The 14,326-nt window shown below is 42.3% G+C and overlaps 1 protein-coding gene across 2 annotated transcripts in view; it reads right to left on the bottom strand.

The window, feature by feature from the left end:
- The window catches only part of NTRK2 (neurotrophic receptor tyrosine kinase 2), a 359,712-nt gene extending 355,315 nt beyond the window's left edge, over window positions 1–4,397 (bottom strand). For both annotated transcript variants that reach the window (XM_054501260.2, XM_054501261.2), the window contains exon 1: window positions 4,054–4,397. In XM_054501260.2, the coding sequence (XP_054357235.1) occupies window positions 4,054–4,265 (212 nt within the window). In that variant the 5' untranslated portion in view covers window positions 4,266–4,397. The remainder of the gene's footprint in view (window positions 1–4,053) is intronic.
- Between the last annotated feature and the right edge of the window lie 9,929 nt (window positions 4,398–14,326).

The raw sequence follows: 14,326 nt of genomic DNA, 5'->3' as shown, positions 1-14,326 counted from the left end.
TAATAACATACAGCCCAGGCTCTTCTCTTAACTCCAGCATTCTGAATTCCCATAAGGAAATATCACTTTTCAGAGAAGAAAAAAATCAAACCCATTTTCCTGTATAAATAATGGGTGATGGAAGGGGAGGTGGAAGAAAGTAGGGTCAAAAGGGTCACAAGGCTTTTCCACTGTTTTACACAGGGTAACTAAAGTGTCCATATTGCAGAGATTGAAGGTATGAAACTAAAAAGACTCCACACGGTTGTGCCAAGCTGATGTCTGTAAATACCTACACTATGAAGACAGCATGTTCTCAACTCCAGCTTGCAAGTCGTATTAAATAATGAATGATGTAAATTAGACTGCCTTATTTATTAACAAGTCTAGTGTGGCTTATGTAACCACGCTCCAAATTTAAATACATGGCTCTTAAATGCATATAAGCCACAATCCAAAGTTCTAAAACCCCCAATGGAGGGGCTGAGAAGTAAACATCAGAGTAATAAAAATTGATGCCTTTCACTGAATCTTTGTGAATGCCAGGATTTTTTTAAGTACAATTAATTGCAATGGCAAAGCTTATTAAAGTAAGAGGGCCAAAATCAATGTATTAATGACACAACATTACAGCTGCTTAAACCAGGCCAACAATAAATTGCACATAGAGTCTGTCATAGGAGAAGCTTCAAATTCTATTTAGGTTGTGCTAAGAGGATAAATATAAGGCTTGTCTCAAATATTACCCCCAAATCAGAGAATACCACTGAAGAAATTCAAAAAAAAGATCCCTGTTGGTCTTCATAAAGCACGTGCAACATAAAAATGCATGTCCTTCCACAGCAACATGGATACACAGAACATTACTGAACTGTAAGATGGTACATTTTAGGTTATGTATTTTTTTTAGCACAGCTAAAAAAATGCATGACTTCTTTTGACTGTGCCTTTTACCACTTGGGTGAAACAGAACTTGTCCTTTGCAATGCACTTTGGCACTTAATACAACTGGGATTTAAACGGCCAGTTACATAATTCCAACAACAGGCTTCACTCTTGAATTCCATTGCATGTGACATTGGTACTGTGTTTACATTCATTTTAACACTGCTGTGGTATAACCATTTCCAAATAACAGGAGCTGCCACTTAGCAGTGTGATGTTGAGCAGGCTTGATACAAACCTATAGATAGATATTGATCTAGTTATGTCACATTAGTGGGCAAAAAATATAAAACAAGTACTGTGATGGGAAGATTTTTAATAAAATAGGTTCAATGACTCTGAAGATAAAATGTCAGCTTAGCTTAAAGCATGCATGTAAAAACAAAACAAAACAAAAAGATCCTACCTCTTGGTGAATCTATACATTTTTTTTTGAATGTCCCGCTATTTGTGTTCTTAGAACCCTAAGGGCACGATGGTTTAATATATAGATGCTAAAAGATACACCATTTTTGAATGGTATGGTAAACCATTCTTTCAGCAAGTTGTGTGTTGTTAATCACAGTTTATTCACTACATTATTTCTATTTTTAAAAAATAGAAGCACGTAACTTCAGCTACATACCACTAAACCAGAACTTTACAACAGGTTATTTTAGGAATACCACTGGGCCTAACAACAAAGTTTTAAAATATGTATAATTTGGTTCCAACTGTAGCTAGTATCCACTGGACAAGAATTTAAAAGCTGTTCAAGCAAATATTAATATGTAAGAAAAAGAACACAAATGGTGTCATATAAGGATGAGAGTGAAACAAGCACATCCACTGATGTCATTTTGAGGTCAAAAAAGCAGAATTCAAAATAATTATATGGAGTACTTTCCAAATAAGTATTGTCATACGAGTTACAGACAAAGGCACTGGGGCACAAACTGGCTGGGCTCACACAAAGCTGAGATAGAGCAGAGAAACATACTTTGTCTCAGGACTCAACATCTACCCAGCCAGACGAATATTACTAACCTAATTCCCTGTTCTCAACACTTAGCCCTATATATCTCTCCACTCCCGCAACCCCAAGAGGTTTTCAAATCAAAAGGGAAAAAAAGTTAGAGTACAAATTAGAAGTGCCATAATTGAATGAATAACTATGACACATGCTTTAGTAAATACTTCAAAAATCTACTTTAAAAAAGCTGAAAATAGGAACCTGCCATCAGATATAAAAGAAGCAACAATTGTGAGGACAGATATAAGAAAGCTCTGCTGAAATCAATTGATTTCATATACATCAGGCAGCTAAGATCAGCAAGGTCTGAAATAATAATTTTTTAGATTTAAAGATAGTTTTATTTCCTTTTTCTCAGATCATGGCCTTAAAATTATCAAAGAGAAAAACAATTAAAGTGAAAATGATCAGCCCTATCTTATTTCTTTCTTCATTATGTGCATCTATCACCTAAAACAGAATTTTAAAAGCACCATCACACACACACACAACAATATCTGACTGTGGAAGTCACTCCCCATAATCTCAAAAACAGTCAGAAGCACTCTGAATTCCATATTGCCTTCTCCATCTAACTACTGACACCCCATCTCATGAAAAAGATTCTGACAAAAGGCCACAGACTTTGGACCAGCCTGGTAAGCCTCAACCAGCCCAGTCCAAGACCACCACAGTTGGGGCCCTATCCACCCTTGCTCTCCGCTCTTGGCTCCTGCTCTCCTTGCCAAAAACATAGAGATCCTAGCACCCTGGACTCAGCCCGACAGTTGGCTGCTCCTGACACATCTCAGCTATGCTAGGCCTGAACATTCCCCTCTGCTCTGCTGTCATTTCCTTTTGCCTGAGGCTTACACCATAAGCATCAGCAGCAAAACAGGCAACAGAGACTAGGAAGGTCTCTTACTTACATTAAAAAACAGGTTATCTTGGTCAACTACGTTGGCAGAAACATGGTTGTATGTTTTCTGTGGAAGGAAAAATGCATGCGCACTCGACAACCGGAAGGCCACAGCCCAAGCCCCACTTTAGGGCTGCCTATCTCAGTATCAAATACGGTGAGGAAAACTGGGAGAAACTTTGCCTCACAATCTTCCACATATATGAATAAAATCTCATGTTAATGAGATGTATGGAATGACAGCATCCTTCAGGAAAAAAATGATAACAATAACAGTCCAGTAGAGGTGACACAGGAATGCTAGAGAAAGGACTAGCAAGTTCTTGCTTGGTGATGTATTTGTCACAAAGCATCAGAAAAGGAGAATAGAAATACACAGTTCTGTTTCTTCAAGCCACAACAAGCTCAAACATTTCCAGGGACACAGGGGTCCAATGCTAAAGCCAGCCTTCATCAGAGTTCTACCCACTACTTTATCATCCAACCTAGTCCTGGGAAATTATTCAATGGGCAATTAAGAGTTATAATCCAAGTGGTCTCAAAATCATATCTCTGGGAAGTCAAGTCCAAATTAAATCAGACCAGGCTTTTAGGCTTCCAACGATCACATTTTTTTCTTTTGAGCGAGTGCATTTCAACACTCAGAACTTCTCCTCTTACAGATCATTTTCAAGGCCATCTCTGGATGCCATCTCGTAAGCAAAATCCGATATATAAAATGAAAAGGGAAATTGGTTAACTTAAACCTCAAAAAAGATGTTAAGGGAGAGACTGTCACTTCCTTCAACAGATTTGGGAAAGTTAATTATTTTAACCTCTTTTCTAGTGAATATTAATGGAACTTCTAACGCAACATACACACAGCACTTTATGAAACAAAAATGCCCAAAACTAAGTTAGTGCATACTGAAAGCCTAAAGCACACCCAGCAGAGCTTTGAAATATAAAAAGCATGGTGAGTTCCTTCCCACGAGGAATAAATATATAATCGGCATACGTGTATCTATATTTGAAACTTATTCTAAAGTGTCATACTTCTCCATGCACTAGCAGTCCCAAGCCAGTGAAACAGCAGGTAACTGACAGATGACCCTGTCCTGCATCTCGTCTTTGACTTCTCCCCAGTCTTGGGACAGCATTCACTTCCAGGACCTACCAACCTGGCCAGCCCGGCCCCTAGGAGCAAGGAGAAAAAGGAGCAAAAGCTCCAGGAACTCACATTTCGGTGATGTTCTCAGGATCTACACTGTTAGGCTCCAATCTCGGAAATGCCACGATGCCAGGAGAAGGGTCGCTGCACCAGATCCGAGAGGCACTGCATTTGCAGGACGTAGGACAGGCGAAAGCGGCCCTCCAGAAGCCCACAACCAGCCAGCAGAAGCCCCAGAGCCGCGCCATGGCGGGTCCATGCCACCTTATCCAGGACGACATCCCTAGCAGCCAGTGCCAGCCCGAGTGCGTGTCCCCGCGCTGCACCGGCCGGTTTTCCCGACCCGTGCGGGGAGGCCTTCCCCGCGCTTTCGGCTCTCTTAACTCCTCGGTGCTTGTTGCGGGCGCGCCCAGTCCAGCTTATCAGAGGCTGAGCTGGTCCGGAGCGGAGCGTGTTCCGGCAGGCGGCAGGGTTCACAGTGGCCCCGGCATAGCGAACCGCTTTACAGGGGGGCGCTACCGCTGCTCGGAGCTCCGCGGCGGCCGTCGCTGCATGGCCCGGCGCGCCGGGCACCGACCGGCGGCGCTCCCGGGACTCTCTGGGGCGCAGGTTCCTTGTTAGACACGAATGGGGGTCCGGTATGCACCTCGAGGCTGAGGACAAACAGACACGCGTAAGACTGAGCGTAGGACCCCCAACACCACTAATTGGGGCACTCTCCCTCTGCGCTCGCGTCATCCCCACCCCGACCCCAGCCCGGAGACTGTGAATGGATGAGTGCCCAGCTCCGGCCCAGGAATCAACTTGCCCCGCGATGGCACTGACGCCGCTGGAGCCACCAGTGTGCCCACTCTCTCTTCGAGCCTGAGGCCAAGGGAGGGGAGGTAGGGAAAGGGTCCCCGAGACAGGATTCCATGGTACAGGCCGGGCGAAGGACCCTTTAAAGGGGAATGCGGAGACTGCCGGCGGCTTTGGCTCCGCGACGGGGCCCCCGAATGATGCTGCAGAATCCGCCACGGCCGCTGGGTGCCGGTGGCGCGGGCAGGTGGCGCGGCACGTCCCACCTGGGGAGTAGCCGAGGCCGCCCCAGGGGGAGACAGTGAGGACCGAGGAGACCGAGGGCACTATCTGCGCTGCTCACCCGGGCTCCGGCGCCTCACGCCCGCCGGCGGCGCCTGGGTCCAGGCTCCTGCTACCGCCGGGGACTGAGCGCGTAGAGCGCGAGCGAAGCAGCCAGCGAGGCTCCTGCTCCAACCCAATTCCGGGAGCCGCCGCCGCCGCCTCTGCTACTGCTGGCGAAGTGACGTGAGGGCTGACGCAGAGCAGGGGCAGAAACTCCAGAAAATTAGTCTGAAATCCAAAAACACACACACGCTCATACACACACAAACCCATAACACCCTCCAGACAAAAGCACCAGGGAGGGGAGGGGAATCTGGGGGCGAGCAGGGAGGAGGGAGGCATCGGTGCCACTGGCCAGAAGCAGACAGCAGCAGCATGTGGGAGTTCACACACGCGCGCACACACGCACACATCCTGGCCGTGTAGACACGCACGCGCGTGCGTGTGTGTGTGTGTGTGTGTGCATTTACATCCAGGTACCTCTAAGATGAACCGTTCCTCCGTTCGACGCCTCCCGGTCCCTAATTCACACCACAGTCTCTTCTACAATCGCGGTAGAGGCTGTCTCCCTTTTTGAAATGGAAACCGTGCTTGGTTCAGCTCTGAAAAATGCGCTGATTCTTATTATAGGAATCCTCCCTCCCTTCTCCCTCCCCGCGTTCTCCTTTCCCACCCTGCCTAAAAGGGAGGGCAAGCTATCCTAAAAATAAATAAATGTTGTAAACACCAAAACGTGTTCTGCATTGGTAACCAAGGATCACCGCCCCCATTCCGGGCCACCTATTTGGGGATCCGTGGTTTTGGAGGGGCTTCCTGTTGGTGCTTTTGCAGAGGGAAGGGAGTCTCCAAACACAATTCTAGCTCTCTAAGTGGGTCTTTTTCCTGCCGTTTTCTGCCATCACACGCCCGGGAAATAGAGACATGTGAGGGGAAGGGAGCGCGCCTGATGCGTATTCTAAATGCTCGGTGGCCACCCTGGCCTGTCCGATGTGTGGCGCCGCGTCATTTTCTCTCATCCTTTAACCTGACGGGATGTAGCCATTCCCAGATCGTAGCTTCACTCCCCGCGATGCCCACCCCCACGCAGGGCATCCCAAGCCCTTGCTCCCCTGCCGTACCTTGCGCGTGTTCATGTGTGCGAGGGTGTGCGCGAACGCGTGCCCTGCGCCCGCGCTGCCCGGAGCACGATATGCATCCAGCTACGAAGAAGCCAGGCGCGGGCAGAGCCTCGGGGTCTCACTAGGGACAAATTAGGCGATCCGGGAGGGTCGGGTGACAAACCGTAACTGTTCTGCGGGTGCAGTTAAATGATGGCTGCGGGGCATTCACAAGCCTTGTCTGAGAATCCGTCTTCCCTTTTGCGGCTCGGAATCTGTTTTTCCGCAGTCATTTAAAAGAGAACTGGGAAAATGCACCGCAGTGCCTGACACTTCCGAGGGCTCTGGTGCCCCCGCGCGGGGAGAGAGCGCCCGGCAAGCTCCGGAGCACCAGCCCAAGGCCCCGGTTGCGGCGGGCACAGCGCTGGGGGCGCGCTCTGGCGCCAGATGCGCAACCAGCGGCGCCCGACGCCTGCGCGTCCCTGCCCTGCCGGTGCGCGGTTCGCCTCGCCGAGTTCCTGCCCGGGGAAAAAGGCGGGCAATCCTTCGCTCGAGAGAGAGCAGTGGGTTGGAGTCTCGTTCAAAATATAGTAATAGTCACTGATCTACCCGCAGAGTTTGGGGATGGGAAGGATGGAGAAACCGAACGTTAGAGTGAATGCTCGGATCTAGGCCAAGCCTTAAATATTACGAAGGGAACGTAAAACATCTAATGGGGCTTTTTTTGTACAGATCCTGAGCGCTGAGTGTAACCGCGGGAATTCTTGGACAGCCCCCAAAAATCTTGCTGCAGGTCCCGAAAGCAAGGCCAGCAGGTCTGTCTCACCACTGTCACTCGGCTGTAACACACATTGAGTGGTGAACGGCCAGGCTGAAGTTTACTCCTGAGCTGGGCCTCTATTCTCTACTAGGTGAGGACGCGCCAAGGAAGAGACGCCAAGGGCAAAAATGACCTGGTCTCAGACGCACGTAAAACTCCGCCTATCTTGTCAGTGCCCCTTAAGTGGAGAAGCCCCTGAGGAACACTTGGGGAAGGAAGGAGTGTATGCGTAATCACCCACATTTCTCTCACACTCCCATACTCTGAGCCCATTTTTCTAAGAAACGGCCCATTTTCGCCCTAGTGGCTGCAGCATGTCAATGCGGTATGGAGAATAGGCAGTCTTACGGTGGTTTGTACACCAGAAGATTCTATGTTGGAATATTTGTAGAGTTTCTATTAGAGTAAATATATGCTACTATTATGGTTGGATTCTAAATATATTCCACTATCTCCCATTTAAAATTAGGATTTGCGGTCCTACTTCTAATCACCCTACTTCTGCTCTACTATTTCAACCATAGCAGTTTGTCCTTTGGACAGATAGTTTACTTATTATATATATATTTTTTAAATTTCTCACAGAAGAATGTACTCTCCATGAAGGCAGGGATTTTTATCTATTTTATTCATTGATATCTCTCAAGGACATAGTAGGTGTTAAAATACATGTGTATTTTTAATGAATAAATAAAATAAAGTTGAGATCTCACTTTCTTAACCTCTAATTCTGCAAGAACCTGGATAATTCCCCCAGACACGCTCCTTCTCACCTTCACAATTTCAAATCTTCCTTGTGTTCCGAGTGCTCCTAGCACTGCTTAAAACCTTGCCTTACTTTCTGTCTCATTTAGTAGCCAGATAGGCTTCAGCACTGGGCCAGAGAGGGCCTCCCACTTATTCATGCTGGTAACTCAACACCTCCATGGACAGTGTCTAGAACACACTGGTGATCAGTAGCTATTTCTTAACTGATAGAATTGTGGATCTACCTCGATTTTAAGACCCGTAAGATATGTCCCAGAGATCACTTCAAGGATTCTCAGATCACTCCTTTGTAAGAGATGATGAACATTTTTCAGATGAACAATATAGAGATGATTTTTTTCCAGATCCCTTCAATGCAGGCATGGAAATTAAGTGCTGCAGGCTCCTACCTGCACTGAACCATGATGTACCTAGAGCAATGTTTCTCAAACTCTTTTGACCATGATCCACAATAAGAAATGCCTTTTATATCACAACCCAATGAACACATACATAAAGGCGTATACTAACTAAAAAAGAAGTGTCATAATACAAAACTTACTTACCCTTAGTACATACAATTAATATATCCTTTTCTCTTCTATACCATTTCATTTTTGAATGCATATAATAACTCAATACATTGATTTTAACATCCAATACATTGATTTTAACATCCAATACTGAGTTGTAAAAAAATAAGCAAGAATACTGCCAACTTCTGATTAAAATGGAGTAATAGGAAACAGATTTGTTCTCTCAATCATATAACCAACACACTGAACAAAATATATTAAAGTTAAGACAATGGATATAAGACAATGAAGGTCATCATTCAGAGAGAAGAAACCCAGGCAGAGGCCAACTACCTAAGTTGAGGAGACTGGCTCAAGAGAAATCAAGGAGTGCAGAGTTCACAAGACAGAGCAGCAAAGAGAAGAGTATTGCCCAGAAGAACTATGGACATCGGCAGAGGGTTCCTCTCAAGTATTCAGCATAGTGCTGATTGACACATGCAGGTAATAAAGCTACCTGAGGCCAGAGAAAGAAGCACTGAAAAGATTAAAGAGAATAGAGTTAAAAAAAATCAAAAGGAAAATGTAAAACACTATGTATCAGAATTTGTGTGATACAACTAAAGCAGTTTTTAGAGGGAATTTTATAGCACTAAATTCCTGTATCACGAAAGAAGAAAGATCTCTAACCAGTGACTTCAGCTTCCACCTTAAGAAATCAGAGGGAAAAAAAGAACAAATTAAACACAAGGTAAGCAGAAGAGAAGAAATAATACAGAGCAGAGTGGAAAATAATGAAATAGAAAACATAAAACCAGTAGAGGAAATTAATTAAATCAAGAGCTGGTTCTCTGTGAAGATCAACAAAAACAGCTAGTCCAACTGATCAGAAATAAAAAAGAGAAAACACAAAGGACCAATAACAGTAATAAGAGCAATTAAAACACTGAATATTTTATAGATATTAAATAAATACTATGTATATATTGTGAACAACTTTATGCAAATAAATTTAACAACTTAAATGTAATGAACATATTCTATGAGAGATAAAAAGCCAACGAAACTCACTATAGAAGAAACGGATTACCTAAATAATCCTATATCTATTGTAAAACTTGAATATCTGGTTTAAAACTTTCCACAAAGAAAACTCCACTCCCAGATGGCTTCATTGGTGAATTCTACAAAACAACGAAGGAAAAAGAATACCAATTTCATACATACTCTTCCAGAAAAATGAAGAGGAAGAAATACTTTCCAATTCATGTTATGAGGCCAGCATTACCTTGATACCGATATACAAAAACATTACAAGAAAAGAAAACAACAGTTCCTATGAATGTAAGTGCTAACATTCTAAGCAAAATTTCAGTAAATTGATTTCAACAACACATCACACATCCAAAAACATCATGAGTAAGTGGAGTTTTCTCATGAATCCAAGTTGATCTCATGGGGGCAGAGGGTTGACCTCATGGAGACAGAGGGAGAATGAGGGTTACCAGAGTCTAGAAGGTGTAGTGGGGGTAGGGGATGTTTTTCCAAAAAGCAGTTATAAGACAAGGAAATCCACTTTCACCATTTCTACTCAATATTGCATTGGAGATTTTAGTTAGTGCAATAAGTCAAAAAAAGAGAAATAAAAGGTATTCAGATTGGAAAAGAAGAATTAGACTGTTTTTTTTAAAACATACAACGTTGACTCCTGTATAGAAAATTTAATAGAATCTATGAAAAAGCTACTCATACTAATAAATGAATTATCAAGTTTGCATAATACAAGATAACTATTTACAAATCAGATGTATTTCTATATACTAGCAACAATCATGAATTAATTTTTTAAAAACTACAAATTACAATAGCCAATCAAAAATACAAAATACTTAGAATTAAAGCACAGTCCATAAATAGAAAAACATAGATACATTGGATTTTATAAAAATTAACAATTTCTGCTTTTCAACAGATACCACTAATAGAATGAAAAAAAAATGCCACTAAATGTAAGAAATATCTGAACATCATATATTTGATAAAGTCATATCAGAATATATAAAGAACTCTCAAAGCTGAATAATAATAAGAAAACAACATTTTAAAAGTGTATAAATGTGTTGAACATATACTTTACCAAAGAAAATATGCAGTTGGCATGTAAGCACATGAAAAGATGCTCAACATCATTAGTCATTGAGGAAATGCAAATTAAAACCACAATGAGATAGCTACACACTAATTGGAATGGCTAAAAATTTATTTATCTATTTATTTATTTATTTATTTATTTATTTTTGAGATGGAGTCTCCCTCTCTTGCCCAGGCCCGAGTGCAGTGGCACAATCTCGGCTCACTGCAAGCTCCACCTCCCGGGTTCACACCATTCTCCTGCTTCAGCCTCCCAAGTAGCTGGGACTACAGGTGCCCACCACCGCACCCAGGCTAATTTTTTGTATTTTTAGTAGAGGTGGGGTTTCACCATGTTAGCCAGGATGGTCTCAATCTGCTGACCTCGTGATCTGCCCATGGAATGGCTAAAATTTTTTAAAACTGACCATACCAAGTGTTGACCAGAATGTGGAGCAACTGGAACTCTCATACACTGTGACTGGGAGTGTAAAACTGTATGGCCACTTTGGAAAAGTAGAAGTTTCTTGAAAAGTTAAACGTATACTTACCAGGTGATCCAACCATTCTAATTCTATATACTTACCTAAAAGAAAGGAAAGCATATGTCCATACAAAGACTTGAACATGAGTGTTCATAGCAGCTTTATCTTTATATGTAAAAACTATAATAATCCAAATATTCATTGACAGGCGAATGAATATACAGATTGTGGCATACCCATACAACAGAATGCTACTCAGCAATGAAAAGAAATGAACCAAGCTTGCAGTCATATGCATGAATCTCAAAATAATTATGCTAAGTGAAAACGTCAGATAAAAAGGAGTACATACTGTATGGGATCATAAAACTCAAGAAAATGCAACAAAAATGCAAAAAACAAACAAACAAACAAATAGATTGTGACAGAAAGTAACTCAGTGACTGCTGGTGAGGAAAGAGAGAAGTAGGCAGGGAGGAGCCAGAGGGAGCAATGACAAAGGGCACAAGGAAACTTTATGATGATGGATGGATTGTGGTGATGGTTTCAATTTGATCAACTTATTAAATGTTTAGCTTATTAGCAATTATACCTCCATAAAGTTGTTTCTAAAAACAAAAGAGAAATTCTGACCTAGATCCTCCAATCATCAACTTCTTGTTCTGCTGGAGTTCCTTTAGAACCTCCAATTTTAGGATGCTATTATAAAGTTTGGAGATTTTTAAATATACTCAGATTCTGTAATGTTCTAGTTTTAGAGGTACCTACTCTGTAATTTCTTTTACATTTTGAAAAAGTCTGGGGAAACCATAATTTAATAAATAGAAGACACAGTGGCCCATACCTAAAAATAGGACCTGAATGTCCATTAATTGTGGAATAAGTCAATAAATTATTATACAGTCACGTGTCCCATTATGATGTTTCCATCGACAATGGACTGCATATACCATGCTGGGCCCATAAGATTATAATGGAGCTGAAAAATTTCTATCTTCTAGTGACATTGTAGCCATTTTAATATTGTAGTGCAAGGGATTACTCACCTGTTTGTGGTAACACTGGAGTAAACAAACTTACTACACTGTCATTTGTATAAAAGTATAGTATGTAAAATTATGTATAGTACATCTATAATTGTTGATAATGATAATAAATGACTATGTTACTGGTTTATGTATTTACTATACTTTAGCTTTTGTTGTTATTTTATAGTGTACTCCTTCTGATTTTTTTTGTTGTTTATTTGTTTGTTTGTTGAGACGGAGTCTCACTCTGTTGCCCAGGCTGGAGTGCAGTGGCCCATCTCGGCTCACTGCAACCTCCGCCTCCCAGGTTCAAGCGATTCCTCTGCCTCAGCCTTCCGAATAGCTGGGATTACAGGTGCGTGCTACCACACCTGGCTAATTTTTTGCATTTTAGTAGAGATGGGGTTTCACCGTGTTAGCCAGGATGGTCTTGATCTCCTGATCTCATGATCTGCCCACCTCGGCCTCCCAAAGTGCTGGGATTATAGGTGTGAGCCACCGTGCTTAGTGCCTTCTACTTATTAAAAAAAAGAAGTCAACTGTAAAACAGCCTCAGGCAGGTCCTTCAGGAAGTATTCCAGCAGAAACCATTGTTATCATCAGAGATGACATGAATGTTATTGCCCCTGAAGATCTTCCAGTGGGACAAGATGTGGAGTGGAAGACAGTGATATTGATGATCCTGACCCTCTCTAGGCTGAGGCTAATGTAGGTGTTTGTGTGTTCGTTTTTAACAAAAAAGGTTTAAAAAATTATACATTTTTAAAATAGAAAAAAAGCTTACAGAATAAGAATATAAAGAAAATATTTTTGTATAGCTGTACAAAAATGTATTTGTGTTTTAATCTAAGTGTTATTTGTAACACTTAGAGTCAAAAAGTTAAAATTTAGAAAATGTATAAAGTAAAATAGAGTAAGCTATGCTTAATATATTATTGTAGGAAAATGTTTTGTAAATGTAATGTAGCCTAAGTGTATAGTGTTTATAGGGTCTATAGTGGTGCACAGTAATGTCTTAGGCCCTCATATCCATTCACCACTCACTCACTGACTCACCCAGAACAACTTCCAGTCCTGCAAGCTCCATTCATGGTAAATGCCCTTTACGGGTGTACCATTTTTTATTTTTATACTCTATTTTTACCGCACCTTTTCTGTGCTTAGATACGCACAATTGTGTTATAATTACTTATTATATTCAGTACAGCAACATACTGTACAGGTTTGTAGCCTGGAAACAATAGGCCATAAGATATACTTGAGGTGTATAGTAGGCTCTACCACCTAAGTTTGTGTAAGTGTACTCTGTGATGTTCACACAACGACAAAATCACCTGACACGTTTCTCAGAATGCATCTCCATAATTAAGTGAATACAGATCTGTACTTCTGTTCTTTACATCAGTACATGCCTAATTAAAGATGAGTTTTATAGGGCCAGGTGTGGTAGCTCATGCCTGTAGTCCCAGCACCTTGGGAGGCTAAGGCAGGCAGATCACGAGGTCGGGAGTTTGAGACCAGTCTGGCCAGCATGGTGAAACCCCGTCTCTACTAAAAATATAAAAATTAGCTGGGCATGCTGGCAGGCACCTGTAATCCCAGCTGCTCAGGAGGCTGAGGCAGGAGAATCACTTGAAACCGGAAGGCGGAGGTTGCAGTGAGCCGAGATCGTGCCACTGCACTCCAGCCTGGGCAACAAGAGCAAAACTCTGTCTCAAAAAAAAAAAAAAAGAAAAAAAGAGTTTCATATAGATTGACTTGGAGGCATATCCACAATATATTAATAATGCATCTCACATGACAATATGTAGTCTGAGCCTACAAAGAAAGCCAGTATTTGTGAATATGTTTTGTTTGTCTATGGAGAAAAACAGAGAAGTATTTACACCAAATCACGACATTAGTAACTTAGAGGAAATAGAGAGGTAGTTTGGGGTAAGAGGAGAAAAGACCAGGAAACTTGTGAATACTTATTTGGAACTTACAGCCTGCTTACCCATACCATGCCTAATTTTCCTCTTTGCGTTGCCTCTTCCCCTTTAGATCCAGTGTTATCCTATTTCTAGAGTCCCTCCCGTCAGTGGAAGGAACTGAATCTACAAGCATGTTCACAATCCAAGTAATGTTCATCACCAGACACTTCATTTTCCCAAGAATGTCTGTATTTTAGTAGAGGACACTGGGAAAAAGATGTAATCCAAAGGAATTTCAGGTATCATGGCAACCATAAAAGAGGGAGTATTTGAGGATGGAGGACTCAACACAGGTCACATGGAACCAAAGGCTGATATTCATGATTAGCACCACACTTGCTCCCTGTCACCCCAACATCCTCTTTTGAAGTTTATACAGTTTCCTACTGTTTTCTACCCAACATCCTCCAACTCTGAGTAAAGGT

This window comes from Pongo pygmaeus, chromosome 13 (genome assembly GCF_028885625.2).
Source record: "Pongo pygmaeus isolate AG05252 chromosome 13, NHGRI_mPonPyg2-v2.0_pri, whole genome shotgun sequence".
NCBI classification, from domain to species: Eukaryota; Metazoa; Chordata; class Mammalia; order Primates; family Hominidae; genus Pongo; species Pongo pygmaeus.
Note: the sequence above shows the minus strand (reverse complement) of the source record. Positions and strands in the feature narration are given on the sequence as shown.